Source organism: Falco punctatus (genome assembly GCF_963210335.1).
Source record: "Falco punctatus genome assembly, chromosome: 7".
Classification (NCBI taxonomy): Eukaryota; Metazoa; Chordata; class Aves; order Falconiformes; family Falconidae; genus Falco; species Falco punctatus.
In genome coordinates, this window is record NC_137587.1 from 55,047,632 (window position 1) to 55,072,979 (window position 25,348).

Sequence of the window (25,348 nt, forward strand, 5' to 3'; positions counted from 1 at the left end):
GCATTTCAGTATGGACTATAAGATTCTCTTAATGCACTATTCCTGGTTTTTTTATTTTTAAATTTAAATTTAAAGATTTTCTGCACTGGCATTACACTAGTAAAATACTCATCTCGCTGTAGTTTTTGTCTCACCTCAGAGGGGTAGGTCTGAGTTACTTGTTTCACCATTTGTTCATGTTACTTTGCTGGTAGGATTCAGTAGAGACATTTTTCCATTTTGAGGTCAGAATCACCATTTATACTTTTCTTGCAGTGCATAAACTTGCTGTTTATGTGCCATGTTTCTATTCAATTAGTCTGAGGGAGGAATCCATGGAAATAGCAGAGGTTTGGCAGAGGTGCGTGCAAGCAGCACAGGCTTTTACGCTTACGTTCATTAATGCACACATGATATGCTTGGCTCATCTACACTCAAACTGTTATCTAGTTCATAATTATGATGATGTAATGAAATCTTGGATGCAATGCTTGTAGAGCACCGGTGGATACAGAGCCATCATTCCTGACCGTATCCCAAAGCAGCACTTGGATGGCCAGGGGAAGTTTTAGTATTTTCACCTTGACAGCAGCAGGAGTTTTACCCAGCGCAGCTGTATCAGGTTATGGAGCCTGGCTGGGCAGTGAGGGGTGAGTCTCAGCTATGTTTGTGCCAGCCAGGGTGTAAGGTGTAATAGCTAAAACAAGTTCAGACCGCTTCTGGAAAAGAGCTGTTGGTGCTTAAATTAGCTGCCAGACCAACTCGCTGGGAGGGAGAGCTGTTACAGACAACACCCAAGGCCAATTTTCCAACCACATGTTTTAAAAAGGCCATGACATTTTCTTCTCAACTGGATCCCTGGTTAATTTTTGTCTCTTGCAGCAAGGAATTTTCTGAGACTAAACCCTGACTTCTTTGGACTGAATATTACCTTAGCTAAGGTATATTTTTAAATGCTAAAACAGAGCAAATGGAGTTCTTTTGTTGGAATATTCCTTGCATGGTCTGTGCTTCTGCACTCACTGCAGAAGGGACAGTTTGCCCTTCACCAGAAATTTGCATTTCATATGATATTACAACACAAGCAAGCAGGCTTAGGAAAGTTAAACAATTTAAACATAAGCAAAATCAACAAAACCAGTTTGCTGGGATATGCAGTTATTAACTATTAACAAGCAGTCGTATACAGTGCCAAAATTATGTACAATCTGACTCGTATTTCAAAAAATTATTTTTTTGTATGGAATCAATTTCCCCACTCAAGAGCTTTCATGAATTCCTCTTCAGTAAAAGAAAGCATCTTAGCAGCTTCAAGGTGCATCTTAAGAAAAAGAAAAAAAAAAAAAGAAAAAAAAAGAAAATTAGGAGCAGGAGGTAAAACAGTGTGAATGACCAACACAAAATTCTTGGGATAGCTGAAAGGGGCTTCAGCTCTGTCATTCTGGGGTTTTGTACTATGGGTTTGGATGTTCACTTGTTTAAGCTGAAGCTGCTATTCATATTTTTCTGCAAAAATGTATAGCGTAGGAGTAATGTGATAAAATTTATGCTAAACATTGCAACCTCAGCTCTAGTAAAACGGGACCAATCGCTTTTCTTAGTTCCTTATATTGCTTTAAAAATATCTCAGTTTTAATGAGGCATGGAAAGTACCGAAAAATCTGACAGCTTTAGTGACTGTTAAAGAACACATATAAGAAAACTGCTATATGTTCTTTCAAGCTGATCAATACTTTAAAGTTATTACAAATCAAATGCATCATTAACATTCAGCATGCTAGCGCTTCTAATACGCATGACTTCATGTTAAATTATTTTAACAAGATAATATAACACCATTAAAACTTAACTGTCAGCATAACTGTGCTACAACCTCACAAGAAATACCTGGAGCTGACCACTGGTAGCTGTGTTGCCGTGTATCGCATCACACAGCTGTGATCCATTTTTGCACATAAACACACCCACACATACATGTGTACATATGTATATGTTTAAAAATCATACTGCAGTTTGAATTTGTATTTTTATTACACAGGATATAGCACATTAAACGGAACACTGAAAGGAACAAACTAAATTTTTTCACTTAAACAAGGCTATTTTCTGTGCAAATAACACAGTTGCTTGGAAAAATGTCATCAAGATCATTAGTGTTTGATGAGAAAACAAGAACTAAATGGTCAGTGTATTTGCACAGAACTACTGAGCAAAAAGGCGCGGCAGCCGGGAAGCCCTGAAGGCTTCCTGGGTTCTGGCTGGTGTCATGGCACAGGTCACAGCGGTGCCACATGTCCCCAGCACCACACCGGAGTATGATCTCTTCACCTATCGTTGTTCAACGTGGAAAGGAAAATGTCCCAGCTAAATAGTTTTAATAAAATGGTTACGTTTTGAAGAACAGAAAACAGCCCATGTCTACGAGGCGTCTGTTGTGGGGTGTTTTTACCTATAGACATTCTGTCAGCTCAAAGTGACAACACAGCTTACTGCCATCCCCCCAGACAGGGTCACACCCGCCAGCTCTGCACACCTCAGACCAGCTTCCCCTTGTGCCTTCTACAACTAAGATTTCCTATGAAATTCTCTCAAGCAGAGAATGGCCTGAAGAGACCAGCTAGAACTGCTCGCAACTACTCGCTGCCAGCTGCAGCTCGTCCTGCTACTGATACTTAACACCTTTTGGGCACTTTGTTCCTCTCTCACCCTTGGCGCAGTAGTGTGCCATCCCCTCCAGGCCAGCTGCCTGCATGGCCACGCAAACACTGCAAATGGCCCCAGCCAGGTTTCTCGCATTCATTCAACTAAGGCTCCCACGAAGGCAGCAGCCCTGAGGTCCTTCCTGTGAGTGCCGTTCTCTTTCAGGTTCTTTCGTAGTCTGTTCTGGAAGGACAACTAACAGCATCCTTCTTCTCCAAGTACTAGTTCTTTTGTAAGAAAAGGTAAGTGGCTTTCTCTACTACTGCAGTTCTGGTACAGTGTTTGTAGTTTTTAAAAAATGTATTTAATGAAGTTTCTTGAAGTTCATTTGAGACTATGGTTTTGGTTCACAGTCTAATGGAAATACTGCTCTTTTTTGACACCCCTTTCAGTGAATTCATTTTCTAGAGGACAATGAGCTACCTCACTGAGTTCATTTTGAGCGGGTGCTGTATCTTTTTCATTCTCAAAATGAAGTTGAAGGGCCATAAGGGCCAGCCAAAGGCTAAGCTAGCACTGTTAGATGAATTGCCAGGATCTTCTTTGCATCCTGTTACTGCCAGAAAAATTCTCTTCAGCTGGAAATGCATGAGCAGCCTGAGTTCCTCTTACTCCAGTTACCCATCCCCCTATGTTGGAGAGGTATTCTAGATTCCAGGGTGTATTTCCATATTGCAATTCCCAGTTCTTAGGATAAGTATGTGTATTTTGTTACATGAAGCTACCACTTCGTACAGAACTATTCTTCCTCTAGGGAGGCTTGACTGCCTCAAAAGCGTTTACAACATGCTTGGTGGTCACTGCAGTGCTCACAGGGTAAATAACGTGGTCTATTTGCTTATCTCAAAGGCTGGCCCTTCTAAGGTGCTTCTGCTCAACAAGTCACCATCCGTGGCTTGTTTCGGCTCTCTTACAGCTTGGGTTTGAGAGTGCAAAAAGAAATGGCGTTAACTCCATCCTGAAATGAATCACATCGGATTCAGCGGAGTAAGCAATTAGAGGTGAACCACACTCATGTTAAGATCCTATCTAGGCGGTTGTGAACCCTGTAGCCTGCATGTCTCGTGTAGCCTCGGAAGGAGAACTGATGCACCTGATAGCGCACAACCCCAAGTATTTAGTAAGTAAAAGGTGCGATGGAACTAGGAAGACCTAAATGCATCAGTAAGTGGAAAACTGATTTGGACAACATCTCTAAGTATACAATCCTCTCACTTTAATTCCTTTTGTGTAAACTCAGAGGTTCTTTCAATTTGTACCATTAAAGCTCATTTGACAGGTCTATGCTGAAAATACATTTTGAGAAAGGTAAGGTTTTTACCCACTCTGCAGTGTCTGAGGTTTCTCTGTCCGAGTAAAACAGCCCTCCTTTTTGGGACATCAGTATAGCTTTATCAAATACAATACTTAAATACATTTTCAGCCACATTCTCTCTGAAGTATTAGTCCACTTTTCACTACACCACCTTTCTGTGAAAGCCGTATCGCTAATTGGTCGGAGAAATTGTCAGCCTGTATTCTACTACCCATCCCCTATTCAGCTTCAGCTGCTAAAGGAACTGGAAGGCAGCAGCCCCTGCCCTCCCTGAGGGAGAGGAACAGAGGGAGATATGAAACCAACGTAGAATAAATAACTTTCAAAACGAGGCTAGCTGCAGGCGCCCTCTGGATGGGAACACCCATGCAGCCACGTAGATGTCATTACACTGTGTTCAATTCAAAGTATGCGTGATATTCCAGGAATTACAAGAGGATGGAGGTCAACTCCTTCTTTCAGTCTAGTAAATTCACACCTAGGAATAAGTACTCTTTCATTTTGTCTTTCCTTCCCCCCACACACACTTTTTTTCCTTTTGTCGTTATCGTGTCTTTTTTTTTTTTTTTTGTTTCCCCCCTTTTTTGGGGGGGAGGGGGAATGGGTTTTTTTCCGGGGTTTTTTTTGGGGGGGGGTTTTGTTTGTTTGTTTTGGTTTTTTTTTTTGGTTTTTTTTTTTTTTCCATCTGACATGCAAGGAGAGCTGCACCTGGGCAGAATTGTACATGTACAGAACACCTCAGAATATAAAGAAACAATGTTGATCGAGAAGGACATGCTTTGAGAACCCAGGAAGAATATAGGTCTAAAATGTAATGGCTCACTCCTGAGGGGCCACGCTGTTCCAGCTGCTGATAAAACAAGCAATATGGGGGGGGGAACTAAACTAACTTGCATGCTGAAAGGGCTTCTACTGACAGCACCAAAGGGAGCTGCTGTTACTGCCTGAACAGTATTTGTTCTTGAGGAGGCTGTCTGAGGGCTTGTCAGTAGTAACCTTTCACCATGACAGGAGATGTTCCAAGTTAGGAATGAGGTCAAGTCAAAAGACCACCAGCCTTTGCTATAAAGCAAAATATTAGCAGTAGGCACTAATGAAAGTGAGAGTGCTGCTCCCCTGCATTGAGACTTCCCAGTTCTGGGGCTTTAGTTTGCAAGTACCTTACTGGGCAACAAATGCATTTAGCTAGAGTGGAATAGAACTGGTCCTTACCTTTTGTCTCTTTAAAATATCGATTAACTGTAACTGCTTTTTAAAACCCGTCATTAGGTCTTCTTTTTGTTTCTGCAGTTTCTTGTTTTCTGTTTTTAATTCTTCAATTGTTTTGAGCTCTTGGTTAGCCACATCCTACCGTGGGAAGAAAAGGAGAAATGTATTATTTATGAAAAGTGGTGCTTTAATCAAAGAAACTTAGCATTACCTAACCAAATGACAAACAGCAGCCACACATGACACTTCTGAAATGAAATAGGATTAATCAAAATATTCCCAAATTATTCAATAAAATGAAAAAAAAAAAAAAGAGTAGAAAATCTTAAAAGAGCCGTGGTTTGCCCGTGTATGTCTTAGGTGTATATGTGTACTTCTCCCTTTTTCTAAACACATTAATTTTCTCACAAATGGGGAAAATCAGAAAGGTTATAACTTTTGTTCTGTACATTTCTTCTTCCTGCATAGATTGCAATAGCAGTGTCCCAGATAGTCACCAAAGGGCTTGGCAAGTTTGCTCTAAGTTCGTTTTGGGGGACTGTCTGTAAGAGATACGATGCATCCAAAGCTGTCCATCAGCCCTTTGTCTCATTCTAGCATTACTGAGTGATTACAGACTGGAACTTGTTTTCCCAAGCCACTTACCTTGTTACTTTGCTTCAGTTTATTGAGCTCCACTTTATACCTTTCTGCTTCTTCCAGGGCCCTGTTCAGGCGAACCTCCATTGCACTCTGACTGGTTGCAGCCTGCTTTTGTACACGCTTTAGATTCTCCAATTCCTATTTAAGAAGCAAAGGATAAAACCAAACATTACAAAATAATGGCATTTTAATGACTCCCATCTAGACAACACATTTACAGCAAGGCTGGCCCTTGAAAACCGAAGAGCCGCACTTCTTTGGCCTGCAGATACTCTGCCTCAAAGACAATTAATTCCACTCTTAAAACACCCCCTTCTCCTTTGAAATCTTGAAAAAGAATCTTTCAGATCTTTGTTTTAAACTTCTTTTAGAATAATTTGGAGCTGATCATGTAAGACCACAGCACTGACTGAGAAACCTTTTATGCTCAATCAGAAAAAGAGAAAAAAACATCAGTATGTCCACTCTGTGGCAGGTTTTGGAAGTGACCAGTATTCCCAGCTGCTTCTTCCCACCTGTTCCTTTTACCCATCTTCCCCAAATGTTACTACATGCAATTACCAACAAAAAGTTACAACAGCCTACTGAAGATAGCTGAGGGTAGTAACTGTTTCATCTAGCTAGCTAAGTAGTTCATCAAGTGTTTATGGCAGCAATCAAAACAATTCTCTCTTGTCTCTGATGATAGTATTTCACAGGGCTGTAAGTGGGGAAATGAGAAAAAAGAGACCAAGTTGAGGAACAGAATAATGAGATGAAAGATCAGGGAACATAGATAAAAGACAAAGTAAAAGAAATAAACAATTCTGGCAGAAAGAGCACAACTTTTCATTTGTAAGAAAGAAATAGGGTTTTTTTTTAAAACTCTCAAATTTTTAGTGATCAGCCCAGAAAGATTCTTTTAACCAAATCAGAGTAGAGAAGGGGGCTTGCTGTTAATTTTTTGCTCTCGGACTACCTTATTTCTGAGTAATTCTTCTATTTGCTCAGCTCCACACCAGCCCTTATGGTTCCTTATGATTTCCACATCACTTATCCAAGAAATACATACTAATTGATGAGTGTATGCAGCAAAGATGTTACGGTGAAGTTATGACCAGAACAGGTATTTCTGGGGAGCTTTGAATCTTCTCCAAATTGGATGAAGAAAACAGGAGAGTAAGGTGCATCTCATTAATCCTCCCAAATTCTGTTGGTGAATGTGTCTCCTCCAAGAGTTCACAAAACTAAATGTTGCTTCAACATTTTTATTTTGTTGCTAACCTGTCCATCTGATGGATTAAAAAAAGTTGGGTGAAAGCCTGGCTAGTCAGGCAGCAGAGCACCCTGGAATGCAAATTCATTTGCTAGAAACTGAGCCCTATGTTTCCCAAGAAAACGAGCTGCACAGCACGCAAACCTCTTGTCTTGTATCAAGATGATGGAGCTGTGAATAGCGTCAACTAAACGTTTTGTGCTATATATTTTATTCTGTGTTAATATGAAAAGCTTTGGAATGTAGCCTTTACTCAAAAAAACAGTCTGCATGCAATGCAGATTACATATCAGCTAATCATATCACTTAATGAACAAATTCTAAAAGTTCTTTTCAGGCTTTTTGACACTTACTGTCAAACATAATACCTTATCAAGGACTTTTTTGCAAGTCATCTAGTGAGGGTATATTGTTAAATATATTTGACTCCCAAGTTTTTCATCTGAAAAATGCCTGAAGTAAGTGTTTTACTTTGTAAGTAGGCAAGGTTTCTGCCAGTTCTTCAATGCTTTAAGTAAAAGCTGGATTCATTTTCTCATATAATGTTCCTCTAAGAGGGGGGGGGAAATTACTATGTTCTAAAACTGCATCCCATTTCAATCTCTGGGTTTTCTCCACTGTGCCAGAATGGCTGAGGTACTTGAGTATCAGTAGGGGAGGTGATACCAGAGAGCTTGTCCAAGAGTAACCCTCCCAGCAGCAGGCATAAACAGTGCTTCTATCTTTAGAAAGCTCAGCTACACCTGTCCACCCCCAAAACCAGTTGAGAGATAATATTTGCTTAACATCAAGCCCTTCTTCAAGGGAAATTATAAAATCCCTGCACAAAGCCTTAAAAGGAATAAGAGCACAACTTTCCCGTTTCCCTGACTTTTATCAAACGTTAAAGCTAGATTGAATTAACCAGTGAGAGGGAACACAGAAGGAATGTTCTTGTAGACAGGTGGTGAGAAAAAACAGGAGAGGTGATAAAACTGATTAGATCAACTAGATGGAAAAAAAAGAGGAAAGCTGGAAAGAAGAGTATGGAAGTTGGGGGGAGCACCAGAATTCAGCTGCTGCCTGAGATGGGTCTCCCAGCAGAAAGGGTCACAGAGACCAAACACCAGAAGAAGGAAATGTAAAAATAACTAATTACTATGTTTCAGGTAGTTTGTGAGAATCTTTGCCTAGGCACATACAATGTATCACAACTCTTTATCATTTATGTTGCAACCAAAATAACAACAAAACCTCCAAACTCAGAGGTTACATTTGTGCTGGCTCAACTATACAAAGTAATTTCTCTAGGGTGAAAGTATGAGTCTTGACAGTTTAGTGGCTCAGCACTAAAAACTCAGGCCCGTGTTCACAGGTAATTGTTTTTAAACATATGTCTAGAATTAATCTACCACTACATTAATTCCATAGTGTTGAATAATATTTCATACCTAAAGAATAAAACAGTTTTCAGATTAAGTCCGTAAGAGATTTAAACAGTTACTGCAAAATGATTTTTAGATGCATGTTTTTGGCAGATATTTTTTTTAACACTAGAAAAAATATGCAAAATAACTTCTGAATTAGCAGAGAACCATTCATTACATACACTTGCCTTTTTTGCTGCCTTAGTATTTTAAAGAACTATCACTGTTTGTCCTGATCATGTCTGATCAGTAACCTTGAGAAACTCTAGAAAACACAAGGTGTTAGGAATAATTGGAGCAATGGAGGATGGTAAGCGCAGAGCAAAGATCAGTATGGTAGCTGTACAGCAGAAGTGGATAAAGGTTTTACTACAACAGACATCTCCTCACTCTTGGAATAAACTTTCTAACTGTGACTGTTTACAAGAACCAGCATAGACCAAGGAAATTATGGAAATGGCCATTGCAGACAGCTTTAAGTATAGGTTAAACAAACTTTTGTCCAGGATAGTTTGGACAGAATCTATCCCACCTTGGTTTAAGAGAATGGACTACATGACTTTGTAAATCTTAACCCTGTTTACTGTGAGTACTACTCCTCAATATTTTTCCTGACAGAATCAACAACCAAGGTAGTTACTTAAGGGAACTTAAAACTTCCAAGTATCTGCACAAAAAGAACACATAAACTTAAAACATTTTAGTTTTGAAATGCCAGAACTACAGAACGTTAAGATGAAAGCATGCCTATACAAATACATAGTATGATTTAATGGCAGTATGAGACTTTGTTAGGCTGAGGTGTGCTATTTTCCCCAAATTTTTATGTGAAATGTTCTCCTGGTTCTATTACATGTACTACACCATACTGTATGTATTACATGACTCTGAAGTCAACCTCTTTAGCTCTAAGTAATTAAAGAAAAACACATGCTGCTCTTAGATCAAGTTCCAAACAAACAACGCTGTGTATGCAGGCCATCTGCTACAGCTAGGCACATATACAGTTTTGCATATGTGGCCTACAACAGGAGCCAGGTTAATTTTGATTGATCCAAATTAGAGTGGCTGGTTTTCAAACCATCCATTTTCAAGAACAAAACCACATCCTTTCCTCTACCTGCAGAAGATGCTAATATAAGCTGCAGATGTGGGTTTTTAATGCTCACCAGGTACTACAGTTTACAATAAAGCTCCTATTACCAGAAGTAATTTTGAACAATTATAATTAAAACCAGAAAAATAAAGTTCTCCTGTATTTTTCAAGATTCTTTTGTGAATTCGACAGCAGTTTCTGAAAAGGTTGTTTTGCCTCTTGTGGTCTTTTTACACCAGAATTTAATTTTAAAATACAGAAATGTATGATTGTAGAAGCAAAAGAAAACGAATTAGCAAAATACATAATTTCTTCCTTTAGAAAAGGGATTAAATAATTTTAAAATACAGCTTTTAAAACTAGTATCAGATTGAAATGCTAATGGGATCATTGGATACAAATCTAAGGTGCAGAGGATGACTTGATGTGGGTTTTTTCCCCCTTTCATGGGGTAAATGACACTAATATCTGCAATACCTTTTCTAGTGCAGTGACCTCTTGTTGCAACCCTTCATTTTTTTTGTTTGCTTCTTGTGACAGCGTTTTGTACTTTTCAGTCTGAGAATGTTGCATACTGATTGTTCGTTGCAGTCTGCTGTTTTCTTCTTTGGTATCTTTAAGCTGAGATTTTAAATTCTGATTTTCATCATCCTGTTTGACAGCAATGAGCAAAAAAACCCCAACTAAATTATTGCAAGAAAGCAGTAGGAGAATGTGATATTAATGTTCTGTAAATAAAAGTCAGTAAAAAAATATATATTATAGATACAGAGATAACAGTTTTTAAAAATTATGTTACTTTAAAATGTTTCATGATGGATTTCACAATAACTTTAACAAAGGAAACTACTAAGCTAAACTAGGAAAACAAAACCCCAATATACCAGGACAATACTTCAAACAAACAGTAACAATTTTCTCATTTAATTTTCTGCAGTCTTTTACTTGGAGCTGTCTTGTAGCAGTATGTAAAACATTTAATTTCTCATAGTTCAAAGGTTTTGAGAACTAACTATCAAAATGTTACAGAATAATACGAATAACAGTGGCACATAGATATTTTGTGACCTTTTTGTGTGAATAGCTAAAGGCACACTTTAGGAAAAATTCTGGGAAAAAGAAGAGAATATAATTACTGATAAATCAATCCTTTATGTTTTAGGAGATTATCTAGTTTTGACTTAAAAGCAACTAGTGATCCAGGATACATCAAGTATTCAAATTCCAGATTCTTTTAACATCAAGTAAATCCCGCATTAGATTTATGACCTACTGGCAATTACGTCCCACATTAAGCATTATAATTTCATGGCTTTTTTCTTTTATAACCTTTTAAACATTATAAGTGAATACTAATTAGGTTATTTCAGAGATACATTTTGCCCTTCGTTTCTTCTAAGAAAAAGAAATCAAGGCACATACAGAAATTAGGTTTCTATGAAAATGGGTCTTTTTCTCTTGTCCTCTCGGCCCTTAGGAATACAGGCTTCTCACCTGGTAAATATATATGTTTTACCCTCAGTTTCAAGTGACTGCACGCACCTTACAAACTCCCACTTCTTTATATTTGAAACAGATTTATTGCTTCCTTGTAATAAGTGGACTGTGAACAAAACCTAGAATCTATCTCAAGGCTTTGGCAAGATGAAATTTTTGTGATGTTCTGAATGTAATGAAAGTTATTTTCACACCAGAGAAACTAGTACCCAAAATGATAACATTTATATACAGAGTGCTATGGGAGCAGGACAAGAATAGGTACAAGGTTGTCTTCTGCCATCTGCTATAGTAACTGATTTCTGTAGTATTTTTGGCATGGAATGAAGAAGTTCAATAGCTACTGACAATATTATATTTGATTTGAAAATGTCTTCAAAATCTAATGTAACAACTTCCTTCTGATCACAGCATAAAAGTACTGAAATGCAGAAGCACCTGTATTGATAAAAATGAAATAAATTATACATATAAAATACCAAAATCTAATTCTTTCTAAATATTTTCTTCAGGCACCTCTCTCAAAGAACTTATTTAATACCATCCTGCTCCTTAACTCTAAATTAAAAGCTTGAGAGAAAACATATAGATGGTTTACCATACATTCTGAATGTCATCCCCACATTTGGGCCTGCGGAACAGGTGAAAACAAGCATTCTGAAGTTAAGAGACCACAACTAATAATTGTGTAAACCAAAAAGTTAGTTCAGAAACCTTGCTTGATTACAAATGCATGAAAAAAAGGTGATCCCTCTGGCAGACACACACAAACTATTTAAGGTTTTACAGCTCAAGAGATGTTTGAGCATCACCTGAAAACATCTTGCCATCGCTGCAGACCATAAAATTCAGTTGTAGTACACTCGAGCAGTAAAATATCAGTGTAGCTTCACAATGCCTTAACTTCAGTCTGATCTGCCCAAGCATGTAATTCCAAATACAGTCCTCATCGAGCGTCATCTTAACAATGGAGAAAGTCTAATTTCTGTTTTGATTAAAATATTCCATAAAAGTGGATCACAGATCAGCTGTTTCCACACTTTGTTCCACCAAGGACACACAAAGCACCTGACTATATTTCTCAAGCTTTTTTATTTCTCATTCTGCTTTAAACATCCCCTTCCTCCCATTGCTCAGGTCTGGGCACCACTCGTATTCTCTCTATATACCAGCATCTGTATTTGACTGCTAATATTTCCTCCTTTATCTCAGGCTCTGGTAACACTCCTTCCTACAGTGATGGCTAAGAACACTCTGCAGCACCAGTGTCCCTACAGCTGGGGCACATCTTCATTCCCAGTAGTTTTTTCCTGCCTCAAATTCTTTTTCATTAAGTATATTTTGCAAGCTTGTAGCCCAAGACCACATTTATACAGAAATTACTATCCTTGACTCTAAATTCTTAGGAAATTGCAGGGGGAAGAACCTTAGCTCTTAATATTTGAAAAGGAAAGGTTAAGAGAATTCTGTTGTGATTATTTGCTAAAGAGGAATCTGCTCTGTTTCTACAGATAAGAAAATTCAGCTCTTACCTTTTTCCTGCATTCACAGGCTACACTAGCCAGCTCTTCCTGCATAACACGCAACTTTGCTTTAAGAAATCTGATTTGAGCTTCTGCAAAACATAAGAAGTTGTAAATAATATCCACAAGTACTCATTATTCCATGCAGAAAAGAAGCAAGACTGATGTAAGAAGTCACTTTAATCATCTTGTTTTTAAAAGCACGATATATTGTTTATTAAAGAGAAGTAGGCAAATAAAAACTCAGATTTCTAAATAAATGGTGCGTGTTTCTCATTCTTAGGCAAAGCTTTGCTTAGATTTTTCCTGTCAATGACTGAACTCTACATTTTTAAATGTAAAAGACTTGTAATGCTCAAAATTGGAACTTACTGGAAACTTTTGTCACACTGTGCTATACATTACAGCATTCCTTGAGGCTGAAGTCAAGAAAACTATATTGTAGGGTTTGTCTACTACAATCAATCGGTACCTGCAATTTGTGTAGTTACACCCAAAGTAGTTTTAAACTGCTCACAACAAACAACTAAATGTAGGCTGCAAACCCCCCAATATGTAAATACCCCTCCCACACACTAGTCTATGCTTTTTTAAAGTACACTGCTAACATTATTCAATTACCAGTTTAAAATTAAATTGATTTAACCAGATGGTTTTTTCCAAATGCAGCAACTTCTTGCTCGTGGAGAGCTAAGAAATGTCCTATTACCATCATGACAAAACAAGCTGTGTGTGAATGGTCTGCTCTTCTACTTCCTATTTCCCATCTTTCCCCCAATCATTCACAAGGAACTCCACCTGAACTGCCACAGGCACAAAGCACAGAAACAGTATGATGATCAAGTTGAGCAACATAGAAATAACCATTATTCACAGTAGGTACAAGAGGAAAAGAATAAAGTGGAGGAGGAGTTTCTGGAACTGAATGGGAAGGGAAGGATGGGTACATGTGTTCATTTGCTGTAACAGGAATTCTTGTAATTTCACCCACCTTCCCTTATCAACTGTCAATTGCAGCTTAATTTGTAACTCTGCGGGGGCCAATAATTAGGATTTAGGAAAACACCATGAAAAAATAAGATACAGACCAACTTCTTTCCTCCTGTAACATCCTTGCTAGCTTCTGGTAACTAGTGGCTATCCTGAGATGGAGACCATATTGAAGCCATCAAGTTTAATACTCTTCCATGTACTTCTAAACTACTGAGTTGTTTGATTTTCTTTATAAAACATGTTGTAGTTTGGTAGTCACAATATCCTATGGCAATGAGTTGACTAATTTAATTATGCGTTATGTAAAAGAAAAGCATTTTGTATAGCTTGCTTTAAATCTAGTTTAACGTGGCACTTACTCGTGTTTGCATTACAGAAAGACAGCTTTACCATTACTGTTTTAATTACAGAATCTTTCATATTGCCCTCAACTCTTTTGTTTTCAAACTGAAGATTCAAATCCAAGTCATTCCACGCTTCTAATCGCTACTGTATACCCTTTCCTGTATCTTTCCTAGTTCTGCTTCCTGGTTTTGAGATGGGGTGTGCAGAACTGTGTCATACTCAAGATGGGGTAGCATCAGTTACAGAATAGAATAATGATAACAATACAGTATTTTAATTTCTGTTATCTTCTCAAGGATTTCTAACGATCCATTTGTCTTTTTCACTGTGAACAAGCAATCCTTTTTTCCCTGAGGAAAACCCATTTCTGACAGTCAGCAAGGAAGAATAAAAGCACTTAACTATGGGAGGAAACCTACCTGCTCCAACTTCATTTCCAACACTTGGAATAATATCATCTAGACAATCTGGTAAGCCTCCTTTCTCTAGTTTTTCCTCAATTTTGCTTATTGTTTTTGCTAAAGAAAAATCTGTGCAATCCTCCAGTATTGCAACATCAGCAGCACTTTGTACTTCTAGGTTTCTTATTTTTGAACTGAAAAGAAAGCACACCCTAGATATTAAATCTATAATACAAAAAAAATTTACAAAAATACAGCATGTCTGCTATTTTTAAGGGCGCGCAGAATTATTTACCTAATGCATCTTCATTGCTCACATTCATCTGAATAATGCATTGATGGCAATTTCTCACGTTCTTTAAGATACTTTACCATATTCCACATAAACAGTTAGAAGACTGTACATATTATAATGTAGATGGCAGAGAAACTAGTACCATTTTCTACTGAGAAGATTTTGGCATGGTATTCTCATCCAACAACTTTGTAACTAAATCAGAGTAAAAGAAAGAAACAGAGGAATCTTCTCTTGGCTTTAGCTACTATCGACTGCCTTAAATTCTGCTGGTTTTCTCCCCTGTACATTAACTTCTAGAACTCTGTCCTCTCCAGTTATACTCCTACCTTACTACAATTTCTGTGTCATTATGCCTGGCCTAGGAAACCTCATTGATCCTAGAAGCTGCATACCAGAGTTTTCATAAAACCAAAACACAAGGTATGTGACACGTGCTACATAGGGTATCTCCTCAGCTTTCTGTTACAAAAAGGTGGCATTGGTTCCCACAGGATCTGAAGCTCCTAAGTTCTTATTCCAATATATCCTCATCCCAATGCAGCCTCCAAACTCCTCCTTAGCTGCAAACTTTCTCCCACAGCTTTGGGTTCACCCTGCAGGTATTGTATCTGTACAATTCCGCTTCTAAATCTCATGATGTGGTGCCAGCATGACAGCCTCCCCTGAACTGCCCAAGGGAGGTCCCAAGTGTCCACAAGTGACTTCCAAATCCTGCAAGACAACCTTGGCCTGTGTCAGTACCATGTTCTGCCATCTTGCAGAAGATTTTCATCCTATTCTGGTATTTGTTCATACCTTGTGGCAGTTTTATTTTGCTCCCAGGATTTTATACACTTCTCTACTATTTCCTTTTGCCCAGGTGTCCATTTCTTGCTTTTACAACCTTGAATATGCTACCTACACAGCCGAAGCTATTCAGCCTGAAATCCCTGAAAGCTGTGGTACTACTTCTGACTCTCTCTTGGCCTGTGAGCCCAAGATTCACCAAAACAGAGAAGGCCCTTGAGGGCCTCATGTTTCCCATGACAAGTCTGATCACAGCTCAGCCTGCACCACCTAGGTGTGCCCTCTCAGGCTGCCTCAGATGATGTATTTCCCACATGTGTGCTCATTAGGCGTCCTTTCACCAAGGGAGTTAACAGACTGTAGCTGTCAGCCTTGAGAAGTGCTTAAGCAGAAAGCAACAGTTTCATTGTTGTAATATTAATCACATGTGCTCACTAATAATTTTTGGTGCTCTCTGCAAGTGAACAGATTGCTACATGGTGGAGCTGACTGAGGAGGACCAGAAGTTTGATACATTTATTTATACAAATATATGTAAGTGTAGAAGCATATATGAATAAAAAAACCCTGATAAACAAAAATAGCAACTACAATATTTAATTACAGAGACAGATGTGTACAATATACCTTGAAGTGGTTCTTTTTCCCTTACTTCCAGAGTACGGTCTGTTCTGAGCCGTGGGCACGGAAGCACATTTCTTCTTGTTTGCTAGCTACAAGATTTTTTCAGAAAGTAGTGATTTATTTTTTTAATTAGTTAGGAATTACTTTTTTCTAGTATTTTTTGTGGTTTGTTTTTTTTCTTTTTCATATATTCAGACTCAAGAATACTTTTCAAATATGCTTTTGAAACTTTTAAAAGCACAGTTTTTCAGTTTTACTTGCACTTGTCTTTATCTTGCAACTTTTATGTCCATATGCCCAAGTTATAATACACCCAACAGTCATTTGCTTGTGAGAGTTTTTGCACACATACTCATAATAAATTCATGCATAAGCAAGGCTCTCAGCTGTTATCAAGATATTAACTATTGGACTGTCAACAGAGTGCATTCCTTTGAAAAATCATACCTTCAACAACATGCTGTGTTTATGCATTATTTTAATCTTATAAATTCCCTGTAGAAGGAAGATCTAACAATATTTTTGTTACTTTCACCCAAATAAATGTTCTTAAAATTTAGAAGGGGTTCTACTGTATCCTGATAAATAGCTGAAGACAGTATTTTGGAAGTTTTAGCTCACCTCCTAAAAAAATCAATGTAATTGTAATTAGAGACAATTGAGTTTGTTCCTGATCAGTCTCCTTTTTGCATTATATTCCCTTCCTGTACTCAGTTATTTTGACTACTTGTTTATTATTACACCTAGAAAACAGTAGTACTGCCTTTAGTATTATACTGGTGGTGGAGTAAAGGGGAGAAAGGAAGAAATTACTTATGTTCTAATATTACACTAGGAATTCTTAATTTGATGTTCAAAACAGTGAACACTTCTGTTAACGCTTTACAGAAGATGAAACTTAGAACACAACAATGAAACATGACAGAGATCCACTTCACCACCAGTGGCACTGAGAAACCCTGGTAACACTGTCCTTGTAGCACTGCTCTGAACATCATTTCCTTCTGGCTTCCCACCAGTGCAAGTCCCCAGCGTAGCACAACCTCAAACCCAGAAGTAATAATGTGGAAATTATATCAGAAGAGAAATTAACTAGGACAGCTTTGACTTCGGTACCTTGGCATGTGAGTGTGTAAGAGATGAAACTTCAGGGCAGAGTGGATCTCTGCAGGAAAAACAAACAAAAAAAATATTGCTGAACATGTGTACCAAAATAAACATTTTCCAAAGCAAATTCAACCCCCCTTCAGAATCGGGAGAATAATGTTTTCTATGTCTAGAATAAACAATATAGCTAAGGTGGGAACATGTACTAAGTTTAGTCATAAATTCAGTCTAATTCTCTGTCTTTCCAATCTACCTCATTTGCTATCTAAATCACCTGGTGAGCCTAGCGTATCTAATACAACAGTTTACTTATGTACCAGAATCTGAATCTTGTCTTTCACAATTCAGGCGATTGTGGCAACTACTGGCTTATTAGATCAATGATTCCCTGCACCAGGGAGTACTTAGCCAGTACGCACAGTCTTACCAGCTTCAACAAGGGAGACTAACAATCCATTAGCAAAGATCACCGACAGCTCAGCAGTTAATACATCTACTTGAGACACAAATTCCTGATTTAATACAAAGAAAATGAAGATATAAACCACCGTCCCCTACAGTCTAAGAGGGGCTCAGGTTGACTGTTGTCAAGTTAATTGACAGGGACTGTCAAATGAACATGAGGTGGGAGCAATTTATAAATTAAGCCTTACAGAATTTTCTCTGAAATAAATATTACAAATATTTTATCCATTTTACAGATGAAAAAGGAATAAAAAAGAAGCCTTCTTATCTGCTTATTTGGCTGAAAACCATACTTCTTAGTGACTGAACTTCAGGTTAAATGATTATTTTTTAAACCTGCTGGAAACAAGCCGAAAGTTTTAGCATGCTGTATACTATCCAGGTCAAGTTTCTTGTCACATGTATAATGTTTTTGCTTTCAGAATGAGTTATGGTTTTTACCACCCTTTGTAATTTTTTACTTCAATTAAAATACTGGCTTATAAAAGATTTGGAATAAAATTGAAATTTCAGGCACATCAAGTCACTTCAATTTTTTTGCCCAGCTCATTTGAGCAAATGCTGAGATCTTGCCTTTAAAAATTTCACAGACATCCATTCATCAAGAATTATCTGCACAAAGCTCCATGTTTTATTAATCCCAAAAAAAAACCAACCCTGGAGAAATCATCTGTGTGTGGTTGGCAACAGACTTCAAGAATAGGGTGATTAGTTTTTGTCTGTTTACCCTATTTTCCTCAAGCTTCCTCCCTATTGGCTAGCTTTAGGAATACGCAGAAGGTGAGGATTTGCTGCCACAGAAATAGCAGTTACATGTTATTCTGGAAAATATGAAAGTACAACACACTCTATACTCAAGAAAACAACAATGTTCTTTCCATCAATAGACTAATTTGTTCCTAGTATATCTGTTGTCTCAGGGCCTTCTTTAAAACAAACAAACAAAGCAAAACAAATGAAAGAAAAACCTCATTGTTCACTAAATTCCTCAAACTTGTTTAACCTTAATGGTTTCTTTCCTCTTCCCCGTGCATGACAACCCATTTTTAAAACCTCATAATACGGTTCTATAGTTGTTTGGTAAGTGAAATTAATGTGCAAATCCTGAAAAGGTATACAAATAAGTAGCTAGAGTGTTGTGGCAACACTGAAACAGAAGCTAATGTTTAACAATTCCATCTCTGCATGTAAACACGAGATGCATGTGCATGAGCAAACCCTTTGTGTTTGCTAATCCTATTCAAAGCCTATAGCATGCTTGCCCATGCGCGTAGGGTTCCCATCGCCATGAGCCGGGCAACGCTCTGAAGAGTGAAAGTGTAAACAAAAGCTGATTTCAATGTGGTGTCACTGGAGCTGCTTTGTCTCTATGCAATTCAAGTTTCTCAGCAAAAATGATACTATAAAACCTCCAGAACAACTTATTGAAAAATATGCACTGACTTGCAGAGTGACTTAAATATTTGTTGCCTTTTTTTTCACTTTGTTTACTCATTTTTTTTTTCTTAACCTGTCTCCCCCACCCCACCCCACCCCCTGACGTTAGCTCTTTCTTATCTTCAGTTTCTCCCCTTCTTTCCAGTTGCTTTAGTGTTCATTCTCCTTAAGGAGTCAATGGAAACTTCAGGTGGGTATTTCAAAAATATCTCAAGTGCTTCCTTTAGATTTGACCTGTCTGCTTGCACAATTTAGAAATATTTTTTTAATTAAATATTAAGTACTTGAAACTAATCTAATTGAATGGCCTCAGTGTTCACTCATGGATAATCAGTATGCCTAATTCCTAGCACACATTTCTAATGTTTTTCACTACAGCATGGGATTTCAATTCTTCTTTCACATAAATGTTTACCAGAACACAGACTGTGGTTGTTTTAAAATGTTTTAGTTTATGTAGGTAACTGGTAGATGGGCTGCTACTCTGATACGCTAATTGCCAATATTTTTTTAAATTCTTCCAGCACTCCCATTTATTTCAAATGCATATTGTCAAAGCTATTAACTCCCTTTGGGGGGCTGAATCCTCCGATCACATTACTTCATAAAACAGCCCTGTAACTCAACTCCAGTTTGAAGTTCTTAAAAATCTTCTGTCTGCTGTTCAATAACTAACTAACAGAACATAAAAGTAGATGCAGAATTTGTTTCCAAATCATGATTATACTGATAACACATGGAGTTTGGTTTTTTCCCTCTCTACAACTGACAGATATGGCTTCAAAATAGCTCAGGAATAATTTTAACTATAGTAGCAAACTTGCTGGTGTAGCCAGGCTTCTCTCACAGACTTGCTGTCACACCCTTTTGGGTACTGAAAACACCCTTTTACGTCCATAAAACTCCCTCACTTTTTGTTTTCACTTTTGCTCTGCACACAAGTAATTGTTTGATCATCTCTAGCAGACTCTCATATATACTATCTCAAAACACTCTCCCAACTGCAGCTTAACATCTGAAGTACCTTGTAAATCCAGCCTTGTAGCTTTGTTATCCAGATTAGCGACATGATAAATTTAGGAACCTAGGGGAGCAGGTCCTTGATAAACTGTGAGTTAGTCTTAAATTCACCCAATTGCTGTAAATAATGCCCCTGAACAACTAAGTAAACATGGCCATGTATCTACTCCAGAGCTAACAGGTTTGAACACAAGGCCAAAATGCACAGCTGTACGTATGTCCATACAGGCTAAAGGTATGTGGGACCCAGAAGTGTAATGACGCCCAAGTTCCAGAGGGTGGCAGCTGAATGTTTTTTCAGTCTCAGGGTTTTGTGTGTATATTTTTTGGCATCAAGCACTTCCTGTCCCAGGAACATTTAGGCCGAATTAAATGTGAACTAGAATCTATTTCTTCGCTTTGTCAGCCCAGCTGGTTAAAAAAATCTACTGCTGAGTGTCTGCTGTTTTGTACTGCAAAGAAACTTGTTACCTTACCTTGCTTTTTTTACAGACATCAGCACTACTTAGCATCCTAGATAGAACATTTCAGCAAAATTAAGACTTCCTTGAAATAACAAGGAACGCCACTGACTTAGTATCAATTGTTTCAAATAACATAAAAAAAAATTTAGACTCCACCAGTCTAGTATGCTGCAAAGATAAGATAAAACAGGAGCATGACTAGGGCGCAGGTTAGGTGTGCATGGCCAGTGTGAAAGATTCACCACAAACTACATGCAGCAGTTGTAAAGCACATACCTCTCTCTTGTGTTTTCACATGATGTAGTCTGTACTGTAACTGGTCTAGATAGTATCTCCTGTTGGGCTTTCTTTATTAAAAAAAAAAAAAAAGTACTCAATTTTGGGGGAATATAACCCATTAAAGATTAGTTATATATTTGTAAACCACAGATCACAACTACAGTCTACTATGGAAAAGAATGGAAACTATAGTCCACTGTGGAAAAGAATTTCTCAAACATAGGAAAAGATGGATAAAAAATAAAATGCTATTACTATCCCCCAACATTTATTTCTGTTCCACAAAATGTAGTTGCCCTTGGCCCATAGAACTTTTGCATAGCTTAACATCATCTGAGATGCTGCTACCCTCCCTCCTTTTTCTCTGAAATATAGAGGTAGCAAACGCACAGCAGGTGGGACCATTCTTCAATTTTCCATACTGTGCAATAAGCCTTAAAAATAAACCTTTATTATACATAACCATAATATATATATTATATATAAATATAAAACCATAACTGGACACTGATATGTTGTATGTATGAACAATTCAGTCTGAATGCTGAGATAGTTTCTATGTTGCTAAACTGCACTTATAAAGTGTAATCCAGAACAAAATGCAGATGTCCTGTTTTGTGTTTGGGTTTTTTTTTTGTTTGTTGTTTTTTTTTTAACTTAGATTGGTTTTCTTCTATTGTTAAATGTATATCTGTGCAATCTGGTAGTGCCATGTAGTATATTAAGTGTCCTAAGAATGTTTGATCTTCTGTTGTATTTAGAGAAGGGGGGGGGAGGGCGGGGAGGGAAGTGGTTGTTGCTGCTTTTTAAAGGAAAGGGACTAGATGCTATTTTGGCCACTTCATCTGCTTCTGTTCAATGCCAAGCAGTTAGCCTCAGCTTGTCACAGCTCAAGAGAAGAGTGTTTTCACAGGACGTAAAAAGGAAGTTTCAACAGTAGGAAAAGTGCATACAAGTATGGCTTTCCAGAAGACTTAATAATTTGCTTTTTAAGCCTTATTTATTTGGGTGAGTGCATTTACATTGAATATATGCAGAACACCTTCTCCAAACTGTTTTGGGTATAAACCACATCTCTCCTGTTCCCTTTTTTAAATTTGTCCAATTTTCATAGAAAAGACTTGACTCGTATCAGGTACACAGCCACACCAATGTCAGAAGCTACTACTGACAAACAGGAACTTTTCCTGTTTTAAGAAAGCTGCCTTCTTATTAACTACATATTTTCTATTTATGTTGCTTATTCTTTGTATTTCTTTCAGCTTGAACAATGTACATCTTGCTTCACTAGGATGTTATTGGAACAGTATCTGGTTTTCAATTACTAATGTTTTTTTTAGCATATAAGACATAAACCACATACAGATACTTTTCTTAAACAACTAAACAAGTTTTATGTGGGTTTATGTATATATCTGCAAAAATGCTCTATGCATCTGTGTGAACATCTACCTGCCTGATTAAATTTATATAAAATTATTTTTGGATGTGTTTTTAGTAGAAGTTTAAGGTTCTGAAAAAAGGAAACCAAAAGGTTAGATTGCATTTGAAACCAAAATACTTTTACTTGTCATGGTCTAAGTAATTTCTTTTGAAACTTGACCCTGTGTGCATGTGAATCAAGGCTAAATTATGTAACAGTCTGCAGAACCTACTCACCATTACTTCTTCAGCCTGACGCACCAGTTTTTCTGTTTTTGTTTCTAATTCTGCATTCAGTCGCCTGAAAAAGTAAGAAAGCTTGTCACTGAGTTTTTGGAAGTTTTAATAGAAATAAGTGTAAGCATGACAGGATCTCTGCCTGAACTAAGTAACATTTTAGTAACTCCTGCCAAGGAACACTGAAGCATACTTCAGGGTATGAGCAAAGTTATGTTTCAACCATTTCCTGGGTTTCTGTCAAATCAATAGTAATAAAGTACCTACACCCATCAAACAGTAAGGTTTGGACTGTAATTCTGAGATAAAGGGTGGCCTTGTTTTTGGCCGTGTCCTTGCTTAACACACCTCTTCAGTCTTTATTTCCTCATCACTTTCTGTTAACGTGGTCCCTAGCTGAAGCATGCTTAGCAGCAAGCACTGAGGAAGGAGTCATGTATGTTTATGTTATGATCACATAATTAAAATGTGTCGTTATACCTATGTACAGGTTAAAATACGCTTGTGTTCTCGCACGCTTTGCTGTACGGCTTTCCGTGTGGCATGGCTCCCTGTCCAGCCCCCCACGGGCCCAGAACCGACAGGTAACAGAGCAAGTGCTTTTAAATGTGCTTTCACCGCATTTGTCACAAGCTTTAGCGCTTTTAAGCTTTTTTCTTTTGTAAGAGGCTCAAGCACTTGGGTAGTTATAACGTCAAGGCAGCGCTAGAGCTTTAGCGGCGGGGCGGAGGCGCCGGGCGCGGTGGGCGGGGAGCGAGGCCTAGCGCGGGCAGGGCGGGAAGGCGGCTCCGCGGCGGGGCGCGGGGAAAACGACATCTGCGGGGCTCCCGTGTGCTCCGGGGGAGCTCGCCCAGGGACTGGGATACAGGGGATTAACCGCAACCTCCTCAGGGCGGCCAGCGGGGTGGGGCTGAGGTGACAGGGCCTGGCCGCCGCCCCGGCCGCCTCCTTACTTGTACTCCTCCTCCCGGGCCAGCAAACCGGCGCTGATGGGGCCGGGCCCCGTGGCGGCGGGCGGCAGGGGGCCGCCGGGCGGCCTCAGCACCTGCAGCGAAAAGGAGTTGGTGGGGGGGGCGGGCACGGCGCGGCCACGCTGCCCCCGCTCGTCTTCCCGTGCCCCAGCCGCCGCCTTACCGCGGGCAGGCCCCTGCCCCGCCGGGCCCCGCCGCCGCCGGCCGCCGCCATTTTGTTCACGCGGAGGCTGCTGCGTGGCGTCTCCTTCGCCAGGGCAACGGCAGCGGCGGGGGCGGCTCTGCTCCGTCCCCTCCTCCGCCCCGGGGCCCGGGGACGCTCCTCTCCGGCCGCCGCACGTAGCCCTGGCCGGGCCAGGAGGGCAGGGACAGGGGCAGCCACCCGCTGCGGGGTGGCGGGGGGCTGGAGCGCTCGGCCCCCCGTGCCAGGGTGCCGCCACCTCGGCGCCCGGTGGCAGCCACTGTCTGAGGGCCTGGGGACGGGATCCCGAGCTGGGGATCAGCTGGCTCCGGGCATGGCGCAGGGCCACCATGGGTTCAGGTGAGGGGCAAGCGATGAGGTCTGAGCTGGCATTACACTTATTATTGTAATAAATATTTATTACAGCCCTTCCGTTGGAGCCTTTGGCCTTGCCACGTCGTGTGCTGCCACCACCCCTTCACTTCAGCGTATTAAACTCCCTTTGCAGTGCTACGGCAGGAGTTCCGCCTATGTACCACTCTCCTGCCGTCATCTTTCTGCATTCGCTGTTCCTGGTTTTCCATGATTGCGGTCTGTTTTTAGCCTTGCCCTCTGCCACGCGTTTGAATCTCTCCATTATTTTTGTCCCTCACCCCCACACTGATTTTGCTGCGTTTCTCCTTCCCCATCACCCACAAACCCGTTCCCCTTCGCATCCGTCGCTCCCGCTCCCCTGCTCATTCACACTGTTCCCAAGTTTCCGATGGCTACTGCCCCACCGCACACCCCACGTCCCGTGAGGTCGTAGGTCGCTGGGTATATAGCATGAATAATACAGTTCTATACCCTGAGTTACATGGCCTGTATATGATTTTAGCAAAAAGATTTGCACAGGGGAAATCGGAAGGGCTTAGCTGACTGGAAGTAGAAGGTCCGTGTGTAGTTGAAGGATTTCTGCAGAAGTATTAGTTGCAAAACAAGAAATGCTTGGAGGAGATTAACTTTGAGCACTGAGACATGCAGTGTAACGGGATAAATGGAGGTGAAATGAAAGACAGGACAAATGTGATTAGTGGAAGGCAAAAAATAGAAATATCAACATAGAAAATGAAAGTGCTTAACGGTAATGTTGATACCTATTGATATGTATAATGATGAAACATACTGACACATGGGGGGAAAGAGCAAGCCTGTGAAAAAAGTTATGGAGATTTTGAAAAAAACTCAGAAAAGAAGTCAGTCCATGATAATAATTTTTGATATTTTTTTTTACTAATAAAAATACTAAGAGGTTAATGGTGGCCTTTCAAAAAAAGATATACAGAATTGAACACCATCAGTTATACTTTTGATTTGGAGAAGCAAGAAAGGGTGAGGTCAACAGCAGAAACAAAACCTCTGCAGGGGGAAAGACAGGTTTTGTTAAGAAATATTTTGTAGATTCCATGAGATATTAAGGTGTCATAACCACAGTGAGGCTTTAGAAGCCTCTCTAGTGAGTTTTAGTGAGGTTCTGAAAGATTCCAAGACAAACAGAGGAGTCAGAGAAGGGAAACAAGGTTGGCAAGATGACAGCTACAAGAAGAAATGTGCTCTTTCTAAACAGCAAATTCCACCCCCCCACCCCCCCCCGAAGAAAATTACTATTTCTTTTTTCAGAACTAAAATATCATGTTAGTAATATTCCTACTGTTTT

At 39.3% G+C, this 25,348-nt stretch overlaps 1 protein-coding gene across 3 annotated transcripts; it reads right to left on the reverse strand.

Annotated features, from left to right (window-relative positions):
* Positions 1-50: 50 nt before the first annotated feature.
* On the reverse strand, positions 51-24,083 carry TEX9 (testis expressed 9). 3 transcript variants are annotated; one of them, XM_080396660.1, is made up of 12 exons: positions 23,635-23,819; positions 23,454-23,545; positions 22,501-22,564; positions 20,839-20,909; positions 17,186-17,234; positions 16,073-16,158; positions 14,380-14,555; positions 12,632-12,714; positions 10,080-10,253; positions 5,849-5,983; positions 5,207-5,341; positions 51-1,300 (listed from the first exon to the last, which is right to left on the reverse strand). In XM_080396660.1, the coding sequence occupies exons 1-12, from the start codon at positions 23,683-23,685 to the stop codon at positions 1,226-1,228; spliced, it is 1,191 nt and encodes a 396-aa protein (XP_080252786.1). In that variant the 5' UTR covers positions 23,686-23,819; the 3' UTR covers positions 51-1,225. The 3 variants fall into 3 exon arrangements, with proteins under 3 accessions (XP_080252786.1, XP_080252785.1, XP_080252787.1); XM_080396659.1 differs by having other exon boundaries at positions 23,454-24,083; XM_080396661.1 differs by lacking the exons at positions 51-1,300; positions 5,207-5,341; positions 5,849-5,983 and having other exon boundaries at positions 10,097-10,285; positions 23,454-24,083.
* Positions 24,084-25,348: the final 1,265 nt, after the last annotated feature.